This window comes from Delphinus delphis, chromosome 15 (genome assembly GCF_949987515.2).
Source record: "Delphinus delphis chromosome 15, mDelDel1.2, whole genome shotgun sequence".
NCBI lineage: Eukaryota > Metazoa > Chordata > Mammalia > Artiodactyla > Delphinidae > Delphinus > Delphinus delphis.
In genome coordinates, this window is record NC_082697.1 from 64,928,322 (window position 1) to 64,953,041 (window position 24,720).

At 42.6% G+C, this 24,720-nt stretch overlaps 1 protein-coding gene across 2 annotated transcripts; it reads right to left on the reverse strand.

Annotated features, from left to right (window-relative positions):
* Positions 1-350: 350 nt before the first annotated feature.
* Positions 351-24,668, reverse strand: GDE1 (glycerophosphodiester phosphodiesterase 1). 2 transcript variants are annotated; one of them, XM_060031835.1, is made up of 7 exons: positions 24,280-24,668; positions 17,400-17,575; positions 15,453-15,558; positions 13,108-13,200; positions 7,550-7,761; positions 6,099-6,272; positions 351-1,061 (listed from the first exon to the last, which is right to left on the reverse strand). In XM_060031835.1, the coding sequence occupies exons 1-6, from the start codon at positions 24,538-24,540 to the stop codon at positions 6,125-6,127; spliced, it is 996 nt and encodes a 331-aa protein (XP_059887818.1). In that variant the 5' UTR covers positions 24,541-24,668; the 3' UTR covers positions 351-1,061; positions 6,099-6,124. The 2 variants fall into 2 exon arrangements, with proteins under 2 accessions (XP_059887818.1, XP_059887819.1); XM_060031836.1 differs by lacking the exon at positions 351-1,061 and having other exon boundaries at positions 3,468-6,272; positions 17,400-17,571; positions 24,280-24,417.
* Between the last annotated feature and the right edge of the window lie 52 nt (positions 24,669-24,720).

The following is a 24,720-nucleotide window of genomic DNA, read 5'->3' on the forward strand; positions in this document are numbered from 1 at the left end:
TTTTGCAGATTTCCTAAATGATTCACAAGGCACCTGACTCTACTTAAAACGGAAGAGTCCAGCAGAAAACTGCCATTACCAAATTACTCGGGAGGAGAAATCTCCTCTTGGGTAATCACTGTCATGAAATCTAATGGGAACTGAATTTAGAAAACATTTAAGACGAATTTAAAACACAAACATCCAGTCAGTGCTCAGTCATTGGTTCACTTCTTCATTGACTTATTTGCTCACTAAATCATTCATCAGCTGAATTCAGTTCTTTTGGTACCATCTTTGCTAGTGGTTGCTAGAAGTGCTTCTTCGTTCATCCCTTCGTTCAACAAATATGTACCACGTGGTGGGGAACAAGATGGTGCACAAGTCAAGACACAGCCTCCACTCTCATATACTGTCTAGCACATCACTTTTGGCAGGAACTTAATAATTAAACAGTAATTACTTATAGCAGGTGCCATGAAGGAGAAGCCCAAGGGACGACGGGAGACTTAACTTGTCTGTGGGGTCAGTGAAGGCAGTCTGTGGAATTGATGTTTGATGGGATTTTTTTCCCCTCTGTGTTATCCTAATGCTATCTGTGCTTCTGCACTGAAATGTGAACTCCCTCTGGAAGCATCATTTTTGCTCACTTCCCATATGCTCAGGGCTTATATCCGGACTGCTTCTCCATTCACCTCTTATCTTTACTTCAGTGTAGCCCCTGCTTCTCCTGGAGGAGCAGACACAGTAGAAAGATCTAGTCTGTAGGTCTCACACACACATTTGGATGTGTGTAACATCCTCACATCCTTAGTCTTGAGATATAGGGGATATATTAGTTTGCTAGAGCTGCCATAACCCATAGCACAGACTGGAGGCTTAAACAACACAAATTCATTTTTTTCACAGTTCCAGAGGTGGGAAGTCTAAGATCAAGGTGTCCACAGTCGGTGTCCACAGTTTTGGTTTCATTCTGAGGCCTCTCTCCTTGGCCTGTAGATGGCCACCTTCTCGCTGTGTCCTCACATGGTCTCTCCTCGGTGCACACATCCTGGTGTACCTTTGTGTCCAAATTTCCTCATCTTATAGGGACACAAGACAGATTGGATTAGGACCCAACCTAATGGCTTCATTCTAACTAAGTCACATCTTTAAAGGACTTATCTCCAAATATGGTTACATTCTGAGGTACTGGAGGTCAGGACTTCACCATATGAATTTTGGGTCAATACAGTTCAGCCCGTAATAGGGGAAACTCACCCCCAGTCCCATCAGGACCTCTCATCAGGCAGCAGGGCTCTCATTGCTCGCTGCACCCAGGATCACACATGCAGCTGTTTGAACAGCCAGACCCAGGCCCTGCCCACTCTAGACCAACTAAATCAGGAATCCATAGTTTTCCCTGAAAGCTCTCAGATGGTTTCAGTGGGAAGCCAGGGCCGAGAACTGAGCTAGAATCTAGAGTAGTGCTTTCTGAACTTGCTTGACCATAGAAGTCACCTGAGGCACTTACTGAACATGCAAATAGTGAGCTAAGAATATTGCATCAAAAATTTCTAGGGGGGCTTCCCTGGTGGCACAGTGGTTGAGAGTCCGCCTGCCGATGCAGGGGACACGGGTTCGTGCCCCGGTCCGGGAAGATCCCACATGCCGCGGAGTGGCTGGGCCCGTGAACCATGGTCGCTGAGCCTGCGCGTCCGGAGCCTGTGCTCCGCAGCGGGAGAGGCCACGGCAGTGAGAGACCCGCGTACCGCAAAAAAAAACCCCCAAAGAACAAAAAACAAAAGGACAGCTTTTTACCCTTCTTTTTGGAGAGATTCCATGTGGGGGAAACAGAACACTTCTGACACTTCCGTGTGCCCCCATGCCTGGCCCCAAGCTCCGGGAGGACAGAAGCTCCTCTGCGTAGGACTTGCCCTCCGGAAGGACAGAAGCTCCTCTGCGTAGGACCTTGTCCTCCGGGAGGACAGACGCTCCTCTGCGTAGGACCTGCCCAATGCATGTCTTCATCTGGCTGTGGGTATGTAGCCTTTTAATAGCCTCCCATAATAAACCGGTGATCTAGTGAGTGAATGGGTTTTCCTGAGTTCTGTGAGCTGTTCTGGCAAATAATCAAACCTGAGGAGGGGACTGTGGGAATATCTGATTTATAGCCATTCAGTCACAATTGCGGGTAACACCCTGTGCTTGCAGCTGGCATCTGGAGGATGGTCGTCTGGGACTGAGCCCTTTACCCATGGAATCTGATTCTATCTCTGGGTAGATAGTGTCAGAACTGAGCTGGATTCTGAAGGACCCTGCCTGCGACTGAGAATTGCTTGTTGTTGATGTGAGGAAGCCTCCACACACAGAACACACTAGAATTGGGCCCAGGAACCCCTTTCAGCCTCAAAGGACAACATTCTTTGAGAACCCTCTGCCCAGCTGATCTCCATCCTCCTCTTAACACTTGGTGTCCTGCTGTCAGATTTTGAGCGTAATTTAAAGTTTGACAAAGGAACACACAGGTCATTAATCTTCAGTATTTTTTTTTTTTTCCGCGGTACACGGGCCTCTCGCCGCTGTGGCCCCGTCCCGCTGCGGAGCACAGGCTCCAGACGCGCAGGCTCAGCGGCCATGGTTCACGGGCGCAGCCGCTCCACGGCATGTGGGATCCTCCCGGACCGGGGCACGAACCCGTGTCCCCCGCATCAGCAGGCGGACTCTCAACACCGTGCCACCAGGGAAGCCCTTCAGTATTTTTGATCAAAGAAATCAAGTAACTTTGCCCTACAGTAACCGTCACTCCATGCTAAGGTTTGAGTGGATGTCTGGAACACTTCATTAACTTCCACCTTGCCTTGTCCTCAAAGCTGTGGTTGACTGTCCTGTTGAAGCATTATTCCCACTTCAGGAAATGGTGTCATTTAGAGATTCTTGTCTAATAAAGAGTATTCATGTCTTAGTGAAATTCTTGTCAGGACAAGATTGCACGCTCATCTCCAAATAAGAAAATGAGTATCGTTTAATGAAGTAAGCAGTGGGTTTCTCAAGCCTTTTCAGGTAGCCCTTCCAGGTTATCTGTCTCCACCATTCTGAGAACACAGGGGCAGTCCAATGAACAGCAGAGGATGTGATTTTTATCCCTATTGACTTTCTTGGAAAGAATGCTATCTTTGGACGGCTCATTTGTTGATGCTACTGAATCATTACACTCCCAAATCTTTACCTCACTCTAGGTCTATATTCAGGTTCCTCAAGGAAATTTCCACTTGGCTATCCCACAACTCATTCTTACAACTTTTTTTTTTTGCGGTACGCGGGCCTCTCACTGCCGCGGAGCACAGGCTCCGGACACGCAGGCTCAGAAGCCATGGCTCACGGGCCCAGCCGCTCCGCGGCATGTGGGATCTTCCCGGACCGGGGCACAAACCCGTGTCCCCTGCATCAGCAGGCGGACTCTCAACCACTGCGCCACCAGGGAAGCCCTCTTACAACTTTTATTGTCTACTGTGACAGGCACTGCAAGGAGTGCTGGGAACGTTTCTCATGACTGAGCCCTTGCTAAGCGACAGAAAAAAGGATAAGCCTGGGTTTAGAGTGTGGGCTCTGGAATTACATAATCTGGGCCTGAATCCTTATCCTATTACTGTCTGTGACTTTAGGTAAGTTACTTAACTTCCTTGGGCTTTGGTTTTCTTCACTGTAAAATGGAATTATAATGGTACCTTGACCTCATGGTGTTGTAGCAGAGTAAACACATAGAAAGCATTTGAAACAGTGTCCAGTACCTGGTAGGCAGTCCATAAATCTTAGTTATAAACAAGCATTTTACATGTACTCTTTCCTTTAATCACAACTACCCCTGCCGTGGTACTAATACTGCCCCTATTTTAGAGATGAATTCAAGACACTAGCTATATGACTTGCTCAAGGTCATAGAGCTAGAGATTAGGAATTCAGATTTAACTTTTTCTGATGTCAAATCCTGTTGTTGGGACTTCCCTGGTGGCACAGTGGTTAAGAATCCTCCTGCCAATGCAGGGGACATGGGTTCAAGCCCTGGTCCGGGAAGATCCCACATGCCGCGGAACAACTAAGCCCGTGCGCCACAACTACTGAGCCTGCACTCTAGAGCCCGTGAGCCACAACTACTGAGCCTGTGTGCTGCAACTACTGAAATCCATGCTCCACAACGAGAAGCTGCCACAATGAGAAGCCTGCGCACTGCAACGAAGAGTAGCCGAGTAGCCCCAGCTCACCACAACTAGAGAAAGCCCGCGCGCAGCAAAGAAGGCCCAATGCAGCCAAAAAAATAAAATCCTGTTTTTAACCCCTTTACTAAACCTTCCAAGTAAGTAATTAACACCTTCTTTCTTCATCTGAATTCTCCATTCTTCAAGGCCCACGACCACCTTAGCATAGGATCTCAATCCTTAATTGGGCCTGGCTGAGTCAAGTGCAATAGGGATTTGGGACAAAGGTCAAGAGACAGAGAACTTCTGGCTCTCAAAAGGTCTTCACACCACAGAAGGGATGTTGTGAACTCTGTGCTGCCCCCAAGAGAATTTCTTCCCTGTCAGTTGCTGTATAGCCTCTGCAGGTAAACCAAAGGGGGAATTCAGTCCTCAGATGTTTTCTTTGGTCCCTTTCTCTTCCTCTTGTCACTCTAGTCATAATGTGGCATGGAAGTCATGCAGTTTAGATATCTGTTCCATTCACTGAATCTCTGTTCTGCTGTTAATTTTAAAATTCAAGAAAATTCATTTGTAAACATCCCAAGCCTCATTTATTGTCCTCCTGCCAACACCAACTATAGCAAAAATCAGTCTGCTGCTCACCACCATCCAGCTGTGTAGGCTGGTGGCCGAGCTCAGTGACCCATGAGGATTCAGGAGGGAAGTCATGAATAAGCTGTGGGCCTGTGATCAAGGCCAGACAGGGCTGAATGGTGGGGGTGTGGGGCAGCTAGAGGTGAGAGCGAGCTTTGCAATTTTCTGAAGACTCAACTTCATTTTAAATGATGCCACTTAAGTTCACAATAAGACCCCTGGAAGCTCACATGGGAAAGAGCAGAGCTGGGAATCAAGGGCTCTACGTTATAAAGGCAGACAAAGTGAGTGGTTCTCTGAACCGACTGACCTGGACTTGAATACCAGTTACACCAAGGAATTTGAGACCTTGGGTAAGTGACTTTAACCTTGCAGTACCTCGGTTTCCTTATCAGTAAAAAGAGATTAATATCTCTGTAAGATTTTTGTGAGGGTTAATTAAAATAACACATGTTAAATCACTGAAGTTCCTGGTAAATAGTAAACAAGAAATTTTATCATGAGATCAGGCTCTACGTCACAGCTGTCATTTCTGGGAAGACCCTTCCCTTCCAGATTTTAGTTTTCTCATTTGTAAAATGAGGCTAAGCCTAGATGTTCCCAGAAGTTTCTTCTAGTTCTGTCTGTGATCATCTGCTGTAGAGCAGCTTGAAAGGGTACAACTCTGCCCCCTAGTGGTTTGTAGCTCTTATTTCTAGATACCATAAACAATCCCTCAGACTGATACTAAGACCTCCTTACCATTTTCTTTGCTTCACACCAATGTCTCACCAGGGGCCCTGGCCACTGGATTGGAAACAGCAGCTCCCTTAAATTCTTTACGTCTTAGGATATGACGCTTGGTACATGGTTTTCCCTTAGTGCTCCTTTTAATGATTTTATTAGTATGGTCACAAGTTTGATGTCTACAGTACATTGATAACATAGCTGGATACAAATATTTTAAATAAGTAAAGTTATGTAAGTGTGTCAAGTTTTAAAACGTCAACTCTGAGTGATCATGCATCTCCCATGCATTTGCATCTGCACCCCCAAATTGCACAATTCAATCTGTGCTTATCTTCATTGGGCTTCAGTGCGTGCCTCAGCTAGGTTGGGGCAAGAGTGTTGTTCCTTTTTGCAGACCCAGACTTTCAAGAGCATCGGTTTTGAACTCAGGCATTTCATGGAGCATGGTAGCAACACTGGGTTTTGCTTTGGTTCAGGTAAATACCCAGTTACCGACTACTGCTTGTGGGAGCCACCTGATCCCGCAAGGGCTTGGGTATATTGATATTCCTCCATGAGGCCAGCAGGCAGTTTCTGTACCTGTGTTTCCTCCCTGGGGGAAAAGTCTAGAAGTGAGGTGTGCAGTCTTCCAACATGCTGTCGGTGATATAGCTGGAACCAAGATGGGATTCATAGTAACTTTTTTCATCAAAAGTATTAACAGTCCAAGCAACAACCTGAATGCCTTTAGCTGACCACTTCTTCAAGTAGTCCCTGGAGAAAGAGGAAAAACCAACCTTGTTAGAATAATGCCAATTGTCTCAGGAATCTACAATGGTCACTAAATATGGTGTTCGCTGAGTACTAACAGCCCCCAGAAGGAGCCTCTTAACTGGCCTCCGCACTGCAGCCAGAGGGTGTTCCAAACCCAGCATGAGCACCTCCACCACGCCGCTGCGGCTTTCAACACTTCAGCCACTTGCTGAAGACCCCCCCACCCCAAACCCCTACCGGAGGCTGTACCTAGCCTAGTCCCACCTGTTTCTTTGGCCTCATCTTACACCACACTCCCCCGTTCTTTTCTGTGCTGTACTCTGTGTGCATACTGATTTTTCCTGCAGTTCCTTGAAAGAACCAGGCTCCTTCCTGCCACAGCACTTTTGCACGTGTCTTCCCCTCTGACTTGGACCTCCACCCCCAAGCCCCTCATTTCCTTCAGAAATGAGGAATCTTCAGATCTTAGCTCAGCTGTTACTTCCTTGGGGATGTTTCCCCTGACTCCCTCGACTAGGACAAATTAATCAGCATATGTGCACTGTTCTCTCTTACACAGCATTTATCTTAGCTCTAATTTTATGTTTATTGGATCTTTATTTGATTAGCATTTATCTCTTCCACTTGACTATAAACTCCATGAGAGCAGACTGTGGCTTTCTTTCTTTACCACAGCATCTTCAGCTTCTTAACACAGTACCTTGCAATACTACAGGCATACAACAAATATTTATTGAACTGAATGCACACATACCTGAAATAATATGAAACTTACGACTGTAACCACCTGAAATACACAGCTATAAAATTGCCAAAATAAAGATTCAGAGATTGCTAGCAGGTTAGGGAATGGAAAGTTTCCTGGGAGCAATGGAGTAGAGCCTGTAATATATAGGGGAGCAGAAGGAAAGTTGGGATGGATGAGGTAGGTGCCCACAAGACCTCTTCATTGTGGTTCTGCCCTAGATCCTATGTTGGTTTTTAAAGGGAGCCAATCACAAGGAAATACAATCTCTCTGTCTCTGACGTCATAGTTTGGCACGTTTATTTTTTCTTTAAAATGCACTAAAACCTAAGAATATTTGATCAACTTGTTTTGGAAACAGTGAAATATGCCTAAACTCTTCCCACCTAAGAAGCTAGTGGCATTTCAACTTAATAAAGGCATGGTGGGCTTCATGGGTGGGAACCAATCCAGGTGTCCACTGTTAATCCTCCCTTTTCAAGAAGAACATTCAGGAAATGTATCAGAAGATAAAAAAAATCTTCCAACTTACGGAGATACAAAATCCTTTTGTATGAGGAAAGCTGAAATTCCACACAAGTACCACAAGATATTATGCATACTCCAATCGAGCAAAATGTCCAATGCCACAAACATGGACTGTTTCCAGAAAGCAGCAAAGCGTGGTTTCCCATCTCCTGTATGGCTAAGGCTCCAAGGTCTGTGAATTAAAGCTGTTACTACATTCTGATCTGCTTGTCTCATCTGAAAGGAATTTTGGAAAATAAAGCAATTATCATATCTTAAGGCCAATACTTCTCATTTGTTCGTTAGATTTAGCCAATGTACTCAGTCTGTACAAGGAGGTATGCTGCCCCCCATGTCTACTAAATAAGTACTCCATCATAAACCCTTTGAGAAAATAATGTGTTGAATGTAAAGCATTTAATATATAGTATAAATGAGAACACCTCCTCCACAATCCTAAAAGAACTGCAATACTATCTTTAAAATGAGAACATTATAACCTCAGGGTCAAATTTTAATAATGTCACAAAGAGTAACTTTCAATTGGATATTGATTTAAATTATGGCCAGAGATAATTAGAACACAGTGAAGATGGAACCATGATCATTTCAAGATGCGCTGGTTAGTTTTTGATCCTTTTTAGAGAAGATGGCTGAAAAAAGTTGTGGGGGGCGGGGAAATGGGGTGAGAAGGGAGAGAAGTGGGGGCAGGGACAAGGACAGAGCAATGGACAAATGGGGGATATGGATGGAATTTTCTTAGTCTGTGCTCTATGGTCCTCTGGAAAAGGTATCACTCATTTTAAGGCCTCTGGTCAAGGAAGTTTGGGAAACACTGATCCAAATGTCTAGAAGCCCCAGGACACTATTCATCTCAATGACAGTTTATATTCCAGTAGGCTCCACCCTTACTGCAAAATTTTAAATACATGCTGTGTTGGTCACTGTTGAAGAACCAACTCATTATTTTGGAAACTGGTAAATAAAGGACAGGATTAAGCATTTATTTGCCTATTGGATAGCTAAACAGTAGATGAGATCCTCCTTATAGAAGTATTCCCTCTAGGTAATACATGAACAAGAAATGACAGACTTAACATATTGACACTTTGAAACCCCTAGTAGGCACTTCCCTGGTGGTCCAGTGGCTAAGACTCCACATTCCCAATGCAGGGGGCCCGGGTTCGATCCCTGGTCAGGGAACTCAATCCCACATGCTGCAACTAAAGATCCCGTGTGCTGCAACTAAGACCCGGCACAGCCAAATAAATAAATGGATAAATAAATAAATAAATAAATATTAAAAATAAAAATAAACCCCGTAGTAAACTGCCAGAGCCGGCCACTGGCATCAATAACAGCTGCTGACAACGTGACGAGACAACCCGGCATTATGCGCCCCCTGATGGAAGAAGACCCTTGCCTAAGAAATTACCTTGCCAAGAATAACTGAACCTAACCTGATCAAGCCTTCAGCTCTACCAATTCATAGGAAATATACAGAGGAGATGAATGTATTAAATTGTACCATGGCATAATTAGCAAAATCCAGACTTTGTTAAATAAACTCTACAAAACAACCTAATTTCTTCAATAAATACATGACAAGGGGGATTTATACACTGGATATTTGATGATCTTAAGGACTTCTTGTTAGTGGTTTTAGATGGGATAATGGTATTGTGGTTATGTTAAAAAAAAAAAGGAATCACTTTTTAAAGATACTTAATGTAATTTTCATGGATAAAATGATATGATATCTGGAATCTGCTTCAAAATAACCCTGGGGAGGAGGCGGAGTCAAGACAGCATTGTGGGAAGATGTGGAGTTAGCTTCTCCCCACAACGAGGGTGCCTGCCGGCTGCTGGTGGGGAACTCTGACGCCCAAGGAGACGGAAGGGACCCCAAAGTGAACCGGTAGGATGTAGGGGGACTGAGAGGGGAGGAGAAGTGGAGGACAGACAGGATCTGTGCCCCTGAGGCTGGGGAGATCAGGAGAGGTAGGCAGGAGGGGCCCTCCAGGAGGAGGGGAGAGGAGTGGAGGGTGATTGACCAGCCCACTCGGGCCTGAGGAGCCTGCTGGGCTCCCACGCTGATCCCCTGTCCTCCAAAGCCCCCTCCAGGCCGCATGGGTCCTTGGCGGCATAGGAGGGAGGTCAGGGAGATCAGGAGAGGCAGGTGGGAGGGGCCCTCCCAGACCAGAGGAGCAGGAGAGGAGAGGAGGGCCCCACCCACTCGAGCCCAGGAAGCCTGCCGGGTTTCCAGGTGAGATCCCCCGCCCTCTGAGACCAGGGGTAGGGGACTCGCCTGGGCCCCTTCTGTTCCTTGAGCCTAAGCCCCAACCCCCACAGCCCCCAGGGCCTTTTCCAGCCCTGTGGGTCCTGAGCACAGGCCCTGCCCACCGCCCAAACCTCGCCCTTGCTTAGGCCCCGCCCCCCACAGCCAAGGCCTTCCCCCCAGCCCTTTTTTTTTAAATTTTCCCTCCTCCTCTTTTTTAGTATTGTGGTACTGATGTACCTTCCAGGTGTTGATTCATCTATATTTTAATTTTTATATTCTTTCTAACATATCTGGTAGTTTCCTAGTCTAATTTTATTTTTTACTTTGTTACTGTTCTCTTTTTTTTTTGCCACCCCACGCGGCTCACGGGATCTTGGTTCACGAGCCCAGGGTTGGGCTGAAGCTCCTGCAGTGGGAGCTCCGAGTCCGAACCACCGGACTAACAGAGAACCTCAGACTCCAGGGAATATTCATCGGAGTGAGGTCTAACAGAGTTCCTCATCTCAGCACCAACACCCAACTCTACCCAATAGCCTACAAACTCCAGTGTTGGAAGCCTCAGGCCAAACAACCAGTAAGACAGGAACACAATCCCACTCATTAAAAAAAAAAAAATGAGATGTCAAAAAAATGTGTCATGAAGGAGCAAGGTAAAAAAAAACCTACGAGACCAAATAAATGAAGAGGAAATAAGCAATCTACCAGAAAAAGAATTCAGAGTAATTTCAATGATAGTAAAGATGATCCAGAATCTCAGAATGAAGGCACAGATTGAGAAAATACAAGAAATGTTTCACAAATATCTAGAAGAACTAAAGAACAAACAAACAGATTTGAACAACACAATAACGGAAATGAAAAATACACTAGAAGGAATCAATAACTGAGGCAGAAGAACGAATAAGTGAGCTGGAAGACAGAATGGTGGCAATAACTGCCAAGGAGCAGAATAAAGAAAAAAGAATGAAAAGAATTGAAGACAGTCTCAGAGACCTCTGGGACAACACTAAACTCACCAAATTTGAATTACAGGAGTCCCAGAAGAAGAAGAGAAAAAGAAATGGTCTGAGAAAATATTTGAACAGATTATAGTCGAAAACTTCCCTAATATGGGAAAGGAAATAGTCACCCAAGTCCAGGAAGCACAGAGTCCCATACAGGATAAACCCTAGGAAAAGCACACCAAGACACATATTAATCAAACTAACAAAAATTAAATTCAAAGAAAAAATATAAAAAGCAGCAAGGGAAAAACAAAGAATAACATACAAAGGAATCCCCTTAAGGTTATCAGCTGATTTTTCAACAGAAACTCTGCAGGCCAGAAGGGAGTGGCAGGATATACTTAAAGTGATGAAAGAGAAAAACCTACAACCAAGGTTACTCTACCCAGCAAGGATCTCATTCAGATTCGATGGAGAAGTCAAAAGCTTTTCAGACAAGCAAAAGCTAAGAGAATTCAGCACCACCAAACCAGCTTTACAACAAATGCTAAAGAAACTTCTCTAGGCAGGAAACACAACAGAAGAAGACGACCACAAAAACAAACCCAAAACAATTAAGAAAATGGTAATAGGAACATACATATCGATAACAACCTTGAATGTAAATGGATTAAATGCCCCAACCAAAAGACACAGACTGGCTGAATGGATACAAAAACAAGATCCATATATATCCTGTCTACAAGAGATCCACTTCAGACCTAGGGACACATACAGACTGAAAGTGAAGGGATGGAAAAAGATACCCCATGCAGATGGAAATCAAAAGAAAGCTGGAGTAGCAATTCTCGTATCAGATAAAATAGACTTTAAGATAAAGACTGTTACAAGAGATAAGGAGGGACACCACATAATGATCAAGGGATCAATCCAAGAAGAAGATATAACAATTATAAATATTTATGCATAGGAGCACCTCAATATATAAGGCAAATGCTAACAAACATGAAAGGAGAAATCGAAAGTAACACAATAATAGTGGGGGTCTTTAACAGACCTAGAGTCTGTCGTACAGAGTGAATAAATCAGAAAGAGAAAAACAAATACTGTATGCCAATGCACATAAATGGAATTAAAAAAAAAGGTACTGATTAACCTAGTTGCAGGGCAGAAGTAAAGAGGTAGACGTAGAGAATGGACTTGAGGACATGGGGTGGGAGGGCAAAGCTGGGGTGAAGTGAGAGTAGCATGGACATATATACACTACTGAATGTAAAACAGTTGGGTGGTGGGAAGCAGCAGCATAGCACAGGGAGATTGCCTTGGTGTTTTGAGATGACCTAGAGGGGTGGGATAGGGAGGATGGGAGGGAGGCTCAAGAGGGAGGGGATATGGGGACATGTGTGTGCATATGGCTGATTCGCTTTGTTGTGCAACAGAAACTAACATAGTATTGTGAAGCAATTATACTCCAATAAAGATCTATTAAAAAAAATAACTCTGGGGCTTCCCTGGTGGCGCAGTGGTTGAGAGTCCGCCTGCCAATGCAGGGGACACGGGTTCGTGCCCCGGTCCGGGAAGATCCCACATGCCGCGGAGCGGCTGGGCCCGTGAGCCATGGCCGCTGAGCCTGCGCGACCGGAGACTGTGCTCCGCAACGGGAGAGGCCACGACAGTGAGAGGCCTGCGTACCACAAAAAAAAAAAAAAAAAAAAAAAGAACGAAAAAAAAAAAAACTCTGGGGATAAATGGGGTTATGGATGAAACAAGCTGGATTATGGTTAAAGGAGGGCTTGCTGTGTAGTATCTATGTATTTGCATATTTCAAATTATGCATATTTTAAATTCTCTATAAGACTTATTTTTTAAAAAGGTATAGTCTGCTGTTACTTAGTGAGACACAGAAATATATAATTCATTCTGTTCTGAGAATGTTTCCAAAGTAATCTGAATGAGCCTATAAACAACATGAAAGAAGGAGCTAAAAAGGAATCATGGTATTTTAAAACGGCGTACGAGTACTTTCCCCTTCCTGCATTTTTGTTAATTTAAAAGAGGAGTCTCTTCACAGATGTAGAGAACAAACGTATGGACACCAAGGGGGGAAAGGGGGTGGGGTGGGGGGTGGTGGTGGTGGGATGAATTGGGAGACTGGGATTGACATCCATACACTAATATGTATAAAATAGATAACTAATAAGAACCAGCTGTATAAAAAATAATAATAAAATTCAAAAAAAAAGAAGTTTCTTAATTCAGTTCAGTTTAACGGGCATCTATCTTATGCTTATTTAGCCCACTGCTATTATTACCACCAACTAACATAATATTATACACAACAAAAATCCAGAATTTTACCTTATAGATAACTTCTGGCAAGAAAGAGCAGACAATACTATTATTGTATAGTTGAGGAAACTCCATATATATTTTCTTCAGAGCATCAGTAGCCTGTAAAAGAGATTCATGTATTTAAAATCTATTAAAATGTAGTCCCAACCAGTAACTACTATATATAAGTACAACTCTATTAAGTAAATCAGAAATTTACTAATATATGGGGATGTGAAAAGGAGTTTTGGTAGGTTGCTTTATCCACTAGGATGCATTTTAAACTCACATCAGCAGATAAGGAAGAAGCTGGGGTACTGCTGCTTTACTATTTTGTTGAGAGGCTCACCTCCTTTTGTCATACTTTGGAAAAGTATGGCAGACTACAGGCCAGTGGAGGTTGGAAGCAAAATTTTAAAATCTTTTCCTTATATTCTAGTTTAGCCACTAGGATAGGTCCTTTTATACCCACAACTCTATCTCCCTCTGCCTTTCCTAGCTGAAGTGGGAGTCAACCAGTCTGCAAACTAGAGAGGGTAGATTTTCTCAGTCTAGGCGACTAAGAGGAAACGTCATCCATCATCAACAGGGAAGGAGAAGCAATGGGACAAGGGAGAAACTGGGAAGAGTCTCCCAACTCTTCCCAAGAAAAGCAGAAGTTTCTTTTTGCAGTAGACCAGCTACCAAATGAAGAAGTGATAGAATTAAAATACTGATAGTTTGTAACCTCTAGTGAATTAACAGATTTGGCCACTGAGCAACAGTAGCAGCTAACAACAGAGATGACCAGACGTTAGGTGGAATGTAATGTTGCTACATCATAATTCTTGAAATACCCCTAATTTTTGGAAAGTCACACATAACCTATAACCAAATATAAGCAACTAAATGCATTCCCCAAAATAAAAAACATAGAAAACATAGAAATTATTCATCTCATGCTTCCCTTCACTAATATCACAGAGTGTGAGCTATAGAGCCGCAGTCGTTTTCTTGTTGTGAACTAACATGCACCATGTGTGATGCTTCACCTACATTCTTTATCTGATTCTCGCAACAACCCTATGTGATCATTTCTTACATTGTTCCCATTTTGCCCATAAGGAAACAGAAGCTTATCAAGGTTAAGGTTACACTGTAGTAGGTGAGAGTTTAATCACAATCTCCAAAGCCGTGATCTTGGCTCCTGTTATCTACTGTCTCCAATTTAATGCCAACACTTGTTCCTTTATACTCCCATTTTTTAAATTAATTAATTAATTAATTAATTTTGGGGGCTGCGTTGGGTTTTCGTTGCTGTGTGCGGGCTTTCTCTAGTTGCGGCAAGTGGGAGCCACTCTTCATTGCAGTGCACGGGATTCTCATTGCGGTGGCTTCTCTTTGTTGCAGAGCATGGGCTCTAGGCGTGCGGGCTTCAGTAGTTGTGGCATGCGGGCTCAGTAGTTGTGGCTCACAGGCTCTAGAGCGCAGGCTCAGTAGTTGTGGCACATGGGCTTAGCTGTCCCATGGAATGTGGGATCTTCTTAGACTAGAGCTCGAACCCGTGTCCCCTGCATTGATAGGTGGATTCCTAACCACTGTGCCATCAGTGAAGTCCCTATGCTCCCATTTTGGTGAATTAGATCACTATGTTCTGCCCAATGCTGCCCAAACCATCTGTGAGCACCCAACCAGAAAGCTCAAATAGCTGGAAAAAAAAAAAAAAATTTCTTCTCCTCCCTCACCCCTCTTTATTCTAAGAAAATAATCATGAAGGTCAGTACACCATGGGTGAAATGTAGGACCTATCAGCGTTCCCAAACATGGGCCGTTATCATCAATAAAACCCGAGGTGCTCATTAAAAATCTTGTTCCTTGGGCTTCCCTGGTGGCGCAGTGGTTGAGAGTCCGCCTGCCGATGCAGGGTACACGGGTTCGTGCCCCGGTCTGGGAAGATCCCATGTGCCACGGAGCGGCTGGGCCCGTGAGCCATGGCCGCTGAGCCTGCGCTCTGCCACGGGAGAGGTCACAACAGTGAGAGGCCCGCATACTGGAAAAAAAAAAAAAAAGAAGTGCCTCTTTACTGTTCATTTAATACCTTTTGTAAATGTTTCATGCAAATAAAAGAAACCTGACTGTTCTATTTTGTGCTAGTTGTCGAATATTGGGGATTGTTAAATGGTTCCATCAAAGGTTAAAAGGTTAAAAAGGTTCCATAATTTACTGTTTCCTTGAAGATGTGGATTTTTGCACTGTAAACTTACATTAAGCAAATATAATTTGTAAAAATAATTTAAGAATATAAAAAATAAAATATATAGTTAATTTTGGAACAAACTAGCACTTAAATAAAGCTGTCTTTTCCAAAGTGCAGTCTATGGTATAAACTGTACCATATTTGCATAGCCTTTGACATCAAAGAAGATTGTGAGGTTACGGTTTAGGCACTCTGCAACAGCTTCTCTCAGGGTAGGAATCTTTTCATCAGGGAAATCACTCCTATAAGAGAGGGAAAAGGAATAGTACATTGTAGGAACAAGGAAAAGATAAAAGTTTAGTGAAACAGACATTTGAAAAATGTCTCCCAACCAAAGGAAAAGAGTGTTTCCCCAACTTCCTTTCTCCAACCATACCAAAGTCCAAGGATAATATGTTTTTTTTTTGATAATATGTTTTTAAACCAAATTAAAGATATTCTTGGCCACAGAACAGCAACAACAAAAATCATTTATTTTTTTAGGCAGTCACTGGATTTATAATATAATTAGTAACTCTACTCACTCAAGGGCAGAGTGTATGCCATCTTTGGAGAACTCAGAGACCCAAGACTGTACTTTCCCTAATAGAACCTTATGCAGGAGAAATTCTTAGCTATATATACATCTTTTAACTGTACGGTTGTGCATTTAAGTGAAACTGGTTAAAATAAATAATTTTCTAATACATATGTTTCTGAAAAAGAAAAGGAAAGTTAAGTGCCTGACACATAAGAAATCAGCTTTTCTCAAATAACGAAATTTCACTCTACATGATTTAACTTATGCTAATTCAACGGTATTAATTCAACTGTAAGATATTGGTTTTAAAAAAGATAAAGATAAATAGTACAGCAAACTCTGCCAGCCACTCTATTCAGTGACTATTCCCTGGGAATCAGAGACATGAATTTGCTATTCCTCCGGCTAGTCTTAGTTGCCATGCTCCCCTCTCAGGATGAGCATTTTACCCCACTGACAGAAATTTTCCCTTCTTTTCCAACAACACAGTCTCTAAACACAAGCCAATTATTTGGTATTTAAGCAAAGAAAATGCAACCTTTCAACTATGGAACAAAGACTGCTTGGGTTAAAGACATTAAGATGGCATATTGGCTCCAATACCATGTCTTCTTAGAGTATTTTAAGGGTGACGCTGACCCTAAGCATTTTTTGCATTAAGTGCTGACTTTGAATTTGACATCTTATTAGCTACAGTGTCACTGTAATGTTAAAACCAGCCTTCCCCTTGCCTACAGCTGAGCAATGAAATGTCTGTAACAGCAGAGAGCAATTCCAGCAGCTTGGACTCAGAACTTTCAAGTGTTATCAGTATTCTTTCTAAAGTATGACTTCCTTTGGCTGACTTTTAATTTCTTTCAGTTCCTAGGAAAATAAAGTCTGAATCACCTTTTAGGGAGGACTACAGTTTAATCACTGGGTCAAATAAATTGACCAGAGAATTGATATGACATGAATTACAGTAAGAACACATTTTTCGGTATTACAAAGACAAGAGGAGAGGGATTTAAATAACCACATTCCAAAGTATATTACCCAGATACCAATTCTGAGGTGTTTATAGTTGTTAATGGTGGGAAGGGCATGGGTTCTGTGGTCATATACATTTTAGAAACACTAAGTTAAAAGCAAGAATTGATTGACGTGAAATGTTTATCCCCAAGGGGAATATCTAAAGTATAGTGTTGGATCTTATTTGATCATAGAACCCTTTTCTTCTGGAACATCTCATACAATTAGCTCTGATATACATACACACACACACCACATATACATATATAAATTTATATGACAGTACAAAGTAATTGTCACGTTAGAGTACCGTCTTGAGAATAATTTCTGAAGCCAAATTTGGCCTCAGTGGGAAAAGCTGAAAAGCATTCATGCCATATTTCTGTTGTTCGTGGCACCTGCCCATTACTTGGGAAACCTGTATACAGCTGAAAACAAAACACAACAAAACAACTCTTCTGGAGCAGAAGATGTAATTAGAAGGTGCCAGTGTCTTTCTGTGATCTCCAACACAAGTTGAAAGATATGTTTAGCTGACAGTACACCACTTACCTTAATCTGTGATTTGCTGCAGGATTAAGCTTCCTAATTTGTTCAAATGTCAAATCACACAATCGACCGGTGCCGTCAGTTGTCCTATCTACTGTGCTATCGTGCATTAAGACAGGAATCCCATCAGAAGTAAACTCAAGGTCCAACTCCACGCCTGTTGCTCCATTCTTAGCTGCCTTAACAAAAACACCAACGATATCAATGTCAAGTGGCCACAGATGTCATTTTGCAATCTAAACACTAAAGATGACCAACAGGACTGGCTAAGTAGACAGTTTCTCTTACTGATTCTATTTCCTTCCTATACCAAAGAGCAACCCAACCTATTTCTCTTTTTCATGGATGTTAACCTTACTTCAGGGTCCACACTTATGGATTCCTTATAAACTTCAATTTCCCCACTTTTCTCACTCTCAGAGTGGCAGATGGGGAGACTTCTGGAATTTGTTTTCTCTGGTTGCTTTAACTATACAGACCATTAATGGCTTACAATTACAAATATTTAGTCACATTTCACTGTTTACCTACGCTCTCTTTGGTGCAGTATCTCTGATGGTTCCCCTGTGTTTGTTGATTAGTTGGATATTGCACTACCTTGGCATAAACAGGACGAGTCAGGTTTTTGCTGGTTTAATTCCATCCTCTAGAGCAGAAACACCAAGACTGCTTCTAGAGGACGCTAGATTTTGTTTATGTGAGCAGCACTGGCTGTTGGCCAACAAGTTGGTAAGCCCGATAAGGTGCACAAGAATTTATCTAAAAAGAGAACATGAACATAAAGTTTGAGGGGCCATGCTCCTCTAAGACACACTATCCAACATTTGCTTCCTTGGCTTCTTTGTCACAATGAAGACGTGAAACACTCATTATGATCAAGACTTTAAAGACTTTAATTTTTTTTTAAATTATGCAAACATACATAGTAGTATACAGCAAAAAAAAGACTTAACAGATGTTAACATTTTGCCATATTTGCTTCAATCTCTTGCTGCCCTGAAACAATAATAGCTATATTATTTATTGAGCCTTTATATTTGTCAGGCACTATTCTAACTGCTGTAAATGTATTAACTCATTTGATCCTCACAACCCTTCAGGAAGTACTATTAACATTCTCACTTTCAGGTGAGGAAACTGAGAGAGATTAAGAAACTTGCTCTGGGTTACACAAACTAGGACGTGGTAGAGGCTACACTCTTAACCACATGACTTTACCATCACACTACAGATACAGCTAAACTCCTCCCCACTTCTTCTCCAGAGGCAACTGCCAAGTGGACGTGCATAATTTCTATAATTCCCTTACAGGTCTTTATATATTTACTACACACTTAAGTACCCATAAACAACATACAGCACTGTACTAGTGCACAGTAAGCATTCAATAAACATTAGCCATTGTTATTGTGTTTTGTTAACATGTTTTTAACCGTAAAATAGTCAAATTTATTAATTATGTCCCTTATAGGTGGAGATTTGTCTATCTTATTTAAATCCTTTCTTACCCCCACTTATAAACAACTGTTTTCTTCTAGGCTTCAGTTTGATTTTCACATATATGACCAAGATTTCCCCCTCTAAAAATTCCAATTCCATCACTAACTGGCTATGTCATCTAATTACAAATATTACTCTTGCCTCCGTTTCATCACTTTTATGATGATACTTCTTTAATGATCTTAAGAGTTGTGAGGATTTAGAAATAATGTATGTAAATCACCAAGCTTGGTGCCTGGCTCAGAGGTGGCGCTCAACAGAAGCTATTATGACTAGAAAAACACTTCTGCCTCGGTGAAAAAGTCATTACATAAGATGTAATGCTTACATCTACACTGATTAAAAGGTACATCTTTTTATAAGATTAAAGGTATATCTTTTCTAAGTTTAATAATGCACCGGTAAATCCACATGGGTTATATATTGTATAACATAAAACAAGATCACATTTCCAGTATTCACAGTGCATCTCTCTCACTGTAATACAAATGTTAACCTTACTCCTTGATGCTAGTAATTCAGTTCAATTGTACTTTTATCCATTAGGGCCATTGTTACTTGGCTACAAAACAAAAAAAACAATGGTGAGACACTGTATTTTAGCAAGAATACTAAAGGTAATGAGTTCATTTATTTGTCTTTTCTGTGTAGTTTATTAAGGCCCAAAACAAAAGTTCTATAAAAGAATCACCATACTAGAGCTTCTTAGACCAGATCTTCTAATGACTGCATTCAACTTTCTTTCCCAATACTTTTATGTAGAGGCAAAAAGATAAACCCCTGAATCTGATTCACATATTAGTATATACTTCATACTCTTATTTCAAGCAGTTTCTTATAATAGTATTTTTCTTCTAAACATACACACTTCACATAAACTAGTCTACATAAATACTGTAATTTATTAAAATTTTACTTAAGATGTTAATTTGAAACTATACTAATAGTTTAGTAATAGAATAGTATAGTGTAGTATAGTTAGAGAAATCAGATCAATGATTGCCTTGCAGCAGAGGCAGGAGTAGGGGTTGACTCCAAAGAGAACACAAAGGAACATTCTAGGGTGATGGAAATGGATTGAGGTGGTGGCTACCCAGGTGTAAATATTTATCAAAACTCATCAAACTGTATACTGAAAATGTATCTTTTATTGTATGTAAATTATACTTTGACAAAGTTGATTTAAAAAGTGTCTGCTTTAATAGTCATTATACTTATACGGCTTTTGACATACTATTCACATACCATAAAATTCATCCATTTAAAGTGTACAATTCAATGGTTTTCAGCATATTTGCAGTTGTGCAACCATCACTACAATCGCTTTCTGAACATCTTCGCCCCAAAAAGAAACCCCATATCCATTAGCAGTCAGTCCCCACTTCTCTCTCCAACCCTCCCAGTCCCTGGCAAATACTAATCTACTTCTTTCTCTATGGCTTTGCCTATTCGAGACATTTTATTTAACAGAATTATATAATATGCAGTCTCCTGTGACTAGCTTCTTTTACTTAGCATACTGTTTTCAAGGTTCATTCATGTTATAACATGTATGGGGACTTCATTCATTTTTCTTGCTAAATAATATTCCATTGTGTGGCTATATCACATTTTATTTATCCTTTCAACAGCTGATGGACATTTCTGTTGTTTCCACTTTTTGGCTATTATGAATAATGCTATGAACAACCCCGTTCAAGTTTCTGCATGATGCATGTTTTCAATTCTTTTGAGTATATACCTAGGAGTGAAATTGCTGCTTCAGATGGTAATTCTATCTTTAACTGCTTTCTAAAAAATTAATTAATTAATTAATTATTGGCTGTGTTGGGTCCTCATTGCTGCATGTGGGCTTTCTCTAGTTGCGGCGCACGGGCTTCTCATTGCGGTGGCTTCTCTTGTTGTGGAACACGAGCTCTAGACGGGTGGGCTTCAGTAGTTGTGGCTCGCGGGCTCTAGAGCACAGGCTCAGTAGTTGTGGCACATGGGCTTAGTTGCTCCGCAATCTTCCTGGACCAGGGCTCGAACCCGTGTCTCCTGCATTGGCAGGTGGATTCTTAACCACTGTGCCACCAGGGAAGTCCTATATTTAACCTTTTGAGGAACCGACAGACTAGTTTCCCACCATCAGTGCATGAAGGTTCCAACTGCTGCATAATCTTGCCAATACTTCTGTCTGCCTTTTTGATTACAGCTGTCCTAGTGGGTATTAAGTGTTATTTCACTGTGGTTTTGAACTGCATTTTTCTGATGGCTGATAATGTTGAGTATCTTTTCTGATGGGCTTATTGCTTATTTGTACATCACAATTCTTCCAACAAATATTTATTGAGTGTCTACTATGTATCAGGCACTGTTCTAAGCAGTGAGGAGAGAGTGGTGAGCAAGAAAGAAAAGGAACATGGATCTTACACTTTACTGGGGAGAAACAGACTATACACATGTTACATGTATTATGATAGTGATAAATGTTTGAAAAAGAAAATAGAGGGTAATGTGAAAGTTAAGGCAGGTGGGGGGTCACTAGACAAGGCAATCAGGGAAGGCCTCTTTAAGAATATGACATTTGAGCTGAGACCTTAGTGATAAAAGGGAGTCAACAATACAAAGATCCAGGGGAAGAGTTTTCTAAGTAGAAGAAATGGCAAATATAATACAGAGGCCACAAGGCAGGAAGGAGCCACAAAGTACTGATTGCCTACCCAGATCTATTTCCTTTCTTCTTCCCTGCTGGTAGAGAGCTGTTCTTTCTCCAGTGTTCAGCTTTCTCCTCTGCTGTAAGTGGACTATTCCCAACCCCTCCGTGTGTGTCTGTCAGAGAGAGTAAGAGAGGCTGACTGACTTCTGGGCAAGACTTATGGAAGAGGGAGTAGAGCCTTTTCTTGAGGCTGGATGCTGATATGTAAGAATGTGAGTCCTGGGGCTGCAGTGGCCACCTGGCAACTACAATGAGGGCTAGTAAATATGCTACAGGTGGCAGAACAGATAGATCAGTAGAAACGGTGTCCTCCACAATCACAAATTGAACAGCGGAATAAACCATCCTGGAAGTCACCTCTCCCACACACACCTCTTGCTATGTGAGATAGTCCCCTTATTGTCTGAAATATTTTAAGTTAGATTCTCTCTTACATGAAGCCAAAAGCATCATTAACAAACACCCAAGGTGGTTTAAACAGAGGGAGTTGGGGCTTTGAGAAAGGTCCAAAATGGAAAGGTGTTTTGATTTTACCTAACTGCAATAGAAAAAACACTGGAGGGTTTTAAATATGGGCATGATATAATCTGAATTATACTTTTAAAGCTGCACTGTGGCCCCTCTGTGGAGTGGACTGTGGGTTTGATTTCATGCTTCTGTCACTGTTTATAATCGTGACTCCGTTTTTGGAATGCATTCATTTCACCGCTCTCAAGTTTTTCCTTCTCTATCTATTCCATAATCTACCAGAAATTCTACCACTGTCAGAATGCCTTCCCTGACTTTTTACATAATAGAATGTTTAAGAATATAAATTATGAGCTGCAAACAAGCAAAGTGAAAAAGAACAGGACAAAAAACAAACTTTGAAGGAAGTAAACTACGTATTTCTTTTGAAGTCAAGAGGGAGGACGTGACCTTGTCTTCTGCAGCTAAATTCTGTCACGGCTAAAACGTTCATTGATAATGACCTTGTATTTGAACAAGCTAAATTACATCTCATTTCCTCTTAAAACCAGGAATCAGCTTGGTGCAATGTTATTTATCATAATTACATATATTAAAGACATGTTCAGGGCTTCCCTAGTGGCGCAGTGGTTGAGAGTCCACCTGCCGATGCAGGGGACACGGGTTCATGTCCCGGTCCGGGAAGATCCCATATGCCGTGGAACGACTGAGCCCGTGAGCCATGGCCGCTGAGCCTGCGCATCCGGAGCCTGTGCTCTGCAACGGGAGAGGCCACAACAGTGAGGCCCGCGTACCGCAAAAAAAAAAAGACATGTTCAACCTAAACAGACAAGACATGAATGGAGTTTAGCTATAACTCCCTTGCAACACAACAGGATATGACACACTATGTATATGTGTATTTCGCATACATACTTTCTCATTTAATGTGAGGTAGCCTATTTCATCGAATCACAACCGATTAGGTGGATATTAACATCATTCCCATTTTACTGATGAGGAAACTTAAGGTCAGAGCTGGGACTAGAGTGAGGAGCGGTACCCTAGGGTGCCTTGCTTGCTACATCCTACCCGTGACTCTGACTGGAACACAGAGCGCTTAAGTAACTTGTTCATTACACAATACTGTCTGTCCCTAGCTGGACAAAGAAAGGACATTCAGTTCAAATTTTACATCCTGGAACATATTCTAATCTAGGACAAAGGGCACTGGGACTTGGAATCAGAAGGCTGAATTCGAAAAGGAGCTGTGTGTGTTTGAGCCAGTTTTCCTACCCACTTAATGTTAAAATAATGTTTCAGGGAAATGAGAGGATCAGATATATTTCCACATATGCAAAAGTGCCTAGACAACTGCAAAGCTCTCTTACTACGCAAGCTGTTATTATGATGAAGTCCGGAGACTGCCGAGAGCTCCCTGTGGAAAGGGGAGGCAGAAATTATCAGGAGTCCCCCTGCTAGTGTTGTCTTACCACGGGGAAAGGTGATAAGGAGATGATCTGGATAATTTGAAGGACAAGTAAAGACAGCCGCTGTGAAGGTGATCCGTTTAGAGTATGTTAGCTAACGACTGACCAAGGCTCTACTTAACCTGGCCACATTTCCTACTTCATTCACACACCAGCCTTTGTTTTGTCCCTTGAAGTCAGGCCATATACTGTCTATTCTGTTACATGAGGATTCCAACATCATTCCCACCTCAGGACCTTTGCACTTGCTGTTCCCTTTTCCTGGAGCACTTTTCCCCCAGATCCATGGCGGCTCCTCATAATTCCGGTCTCAGTTCAAAGGTCACTTCTTCGGACAGGATTTCTGTCTAAAATGACCCTCCCGACATTCCTTATTCGGTAACCCTATTTCTTCATTGCACTCATCGCTTTCTTAACGTACCTTATGTACGTGTTTATTTATTTAAGACCTGTCTCCCCTACTCCAATGCAAGCTCTGTGAAAGCAGGTACCCTTTCTGTCTTGTTCATGACCATCCTCAGTACCTGGCACATAGCAAATACGTTAAGTATTTGCAGTGTTCTATAAACACTTGAAGTCTGGAGATTTTCCGTAATTCAGAGGGATCCAGGGCCACTTGAATGTATTCCTTGTGGACAAATGGGGAAGTGGTAAGGCTATCATGAAAAGGCTGGGGAACCTTCGGAAGGACAGGCACAAGTCCAAGCTCCCAGGGGGCGCGCAAGGGCGGGAGGAGTGTAGGACTCACCTGCCGAATGGCCGCCAGCGTGTTCTCGGGCGCGTCGTGGCCGCCGCCGCGGTGGGCGATGACGGAGACGCGGTCCCGGGGCTTGAGCACCTGCATGGCCCTGCGGGAGGGCACCGGCTCAAAGCTGAAGAGCCGCAGCAGAAGGTAGAGGCTGCCGGTGAAGAGGCAAGCATTGAAGGGACTGCGCGTCACCAGCAGCAGCATCATCATCAGGAAGGAGAAGGGGCCCATGAGGCCCCCCTGTTCCTCCCATAGCCACATGCCGGCGCCCGCACCGGCACGGACGGGAGTCCCAGTCCCGCCGGGCTCCGCGGATAGGAAACCAAGAAACTACGACGACAGCCCAAAGCGCTGACCGCAGCTGACACCCTTCGACTGGACGAGCGCCGCACAATGGCGGCAGCGACTACTTCCGTAGAAGGAGCCCGAGGTCCAGCCAAT

Bases quoted from the DNA above. Each gene is read 5' to 3' on its own strand.
- GDE1 (XM_060031835.1), bottom strand. From the start codon at position 24,540: ATGTGGCTATGGGAGGAACAGGGGGGCCTCATGGGCCCCTTCTCCTTC. The intron at 17,576-24,279 runs GTGAGTCCTACA...GTTTTTGTTAAG, and splicing joins CGCTGGCGGCCATTCGGCAG to GCAGCTAAGAATGGAGCAAC. The intron at 13,201-15,452 runs GTACAGTTTATA...TCTCTTTTACAG, and splicing joins TCAAAGGCTATGCAAATATG to GCTACTGATGCTCTGAAGAA.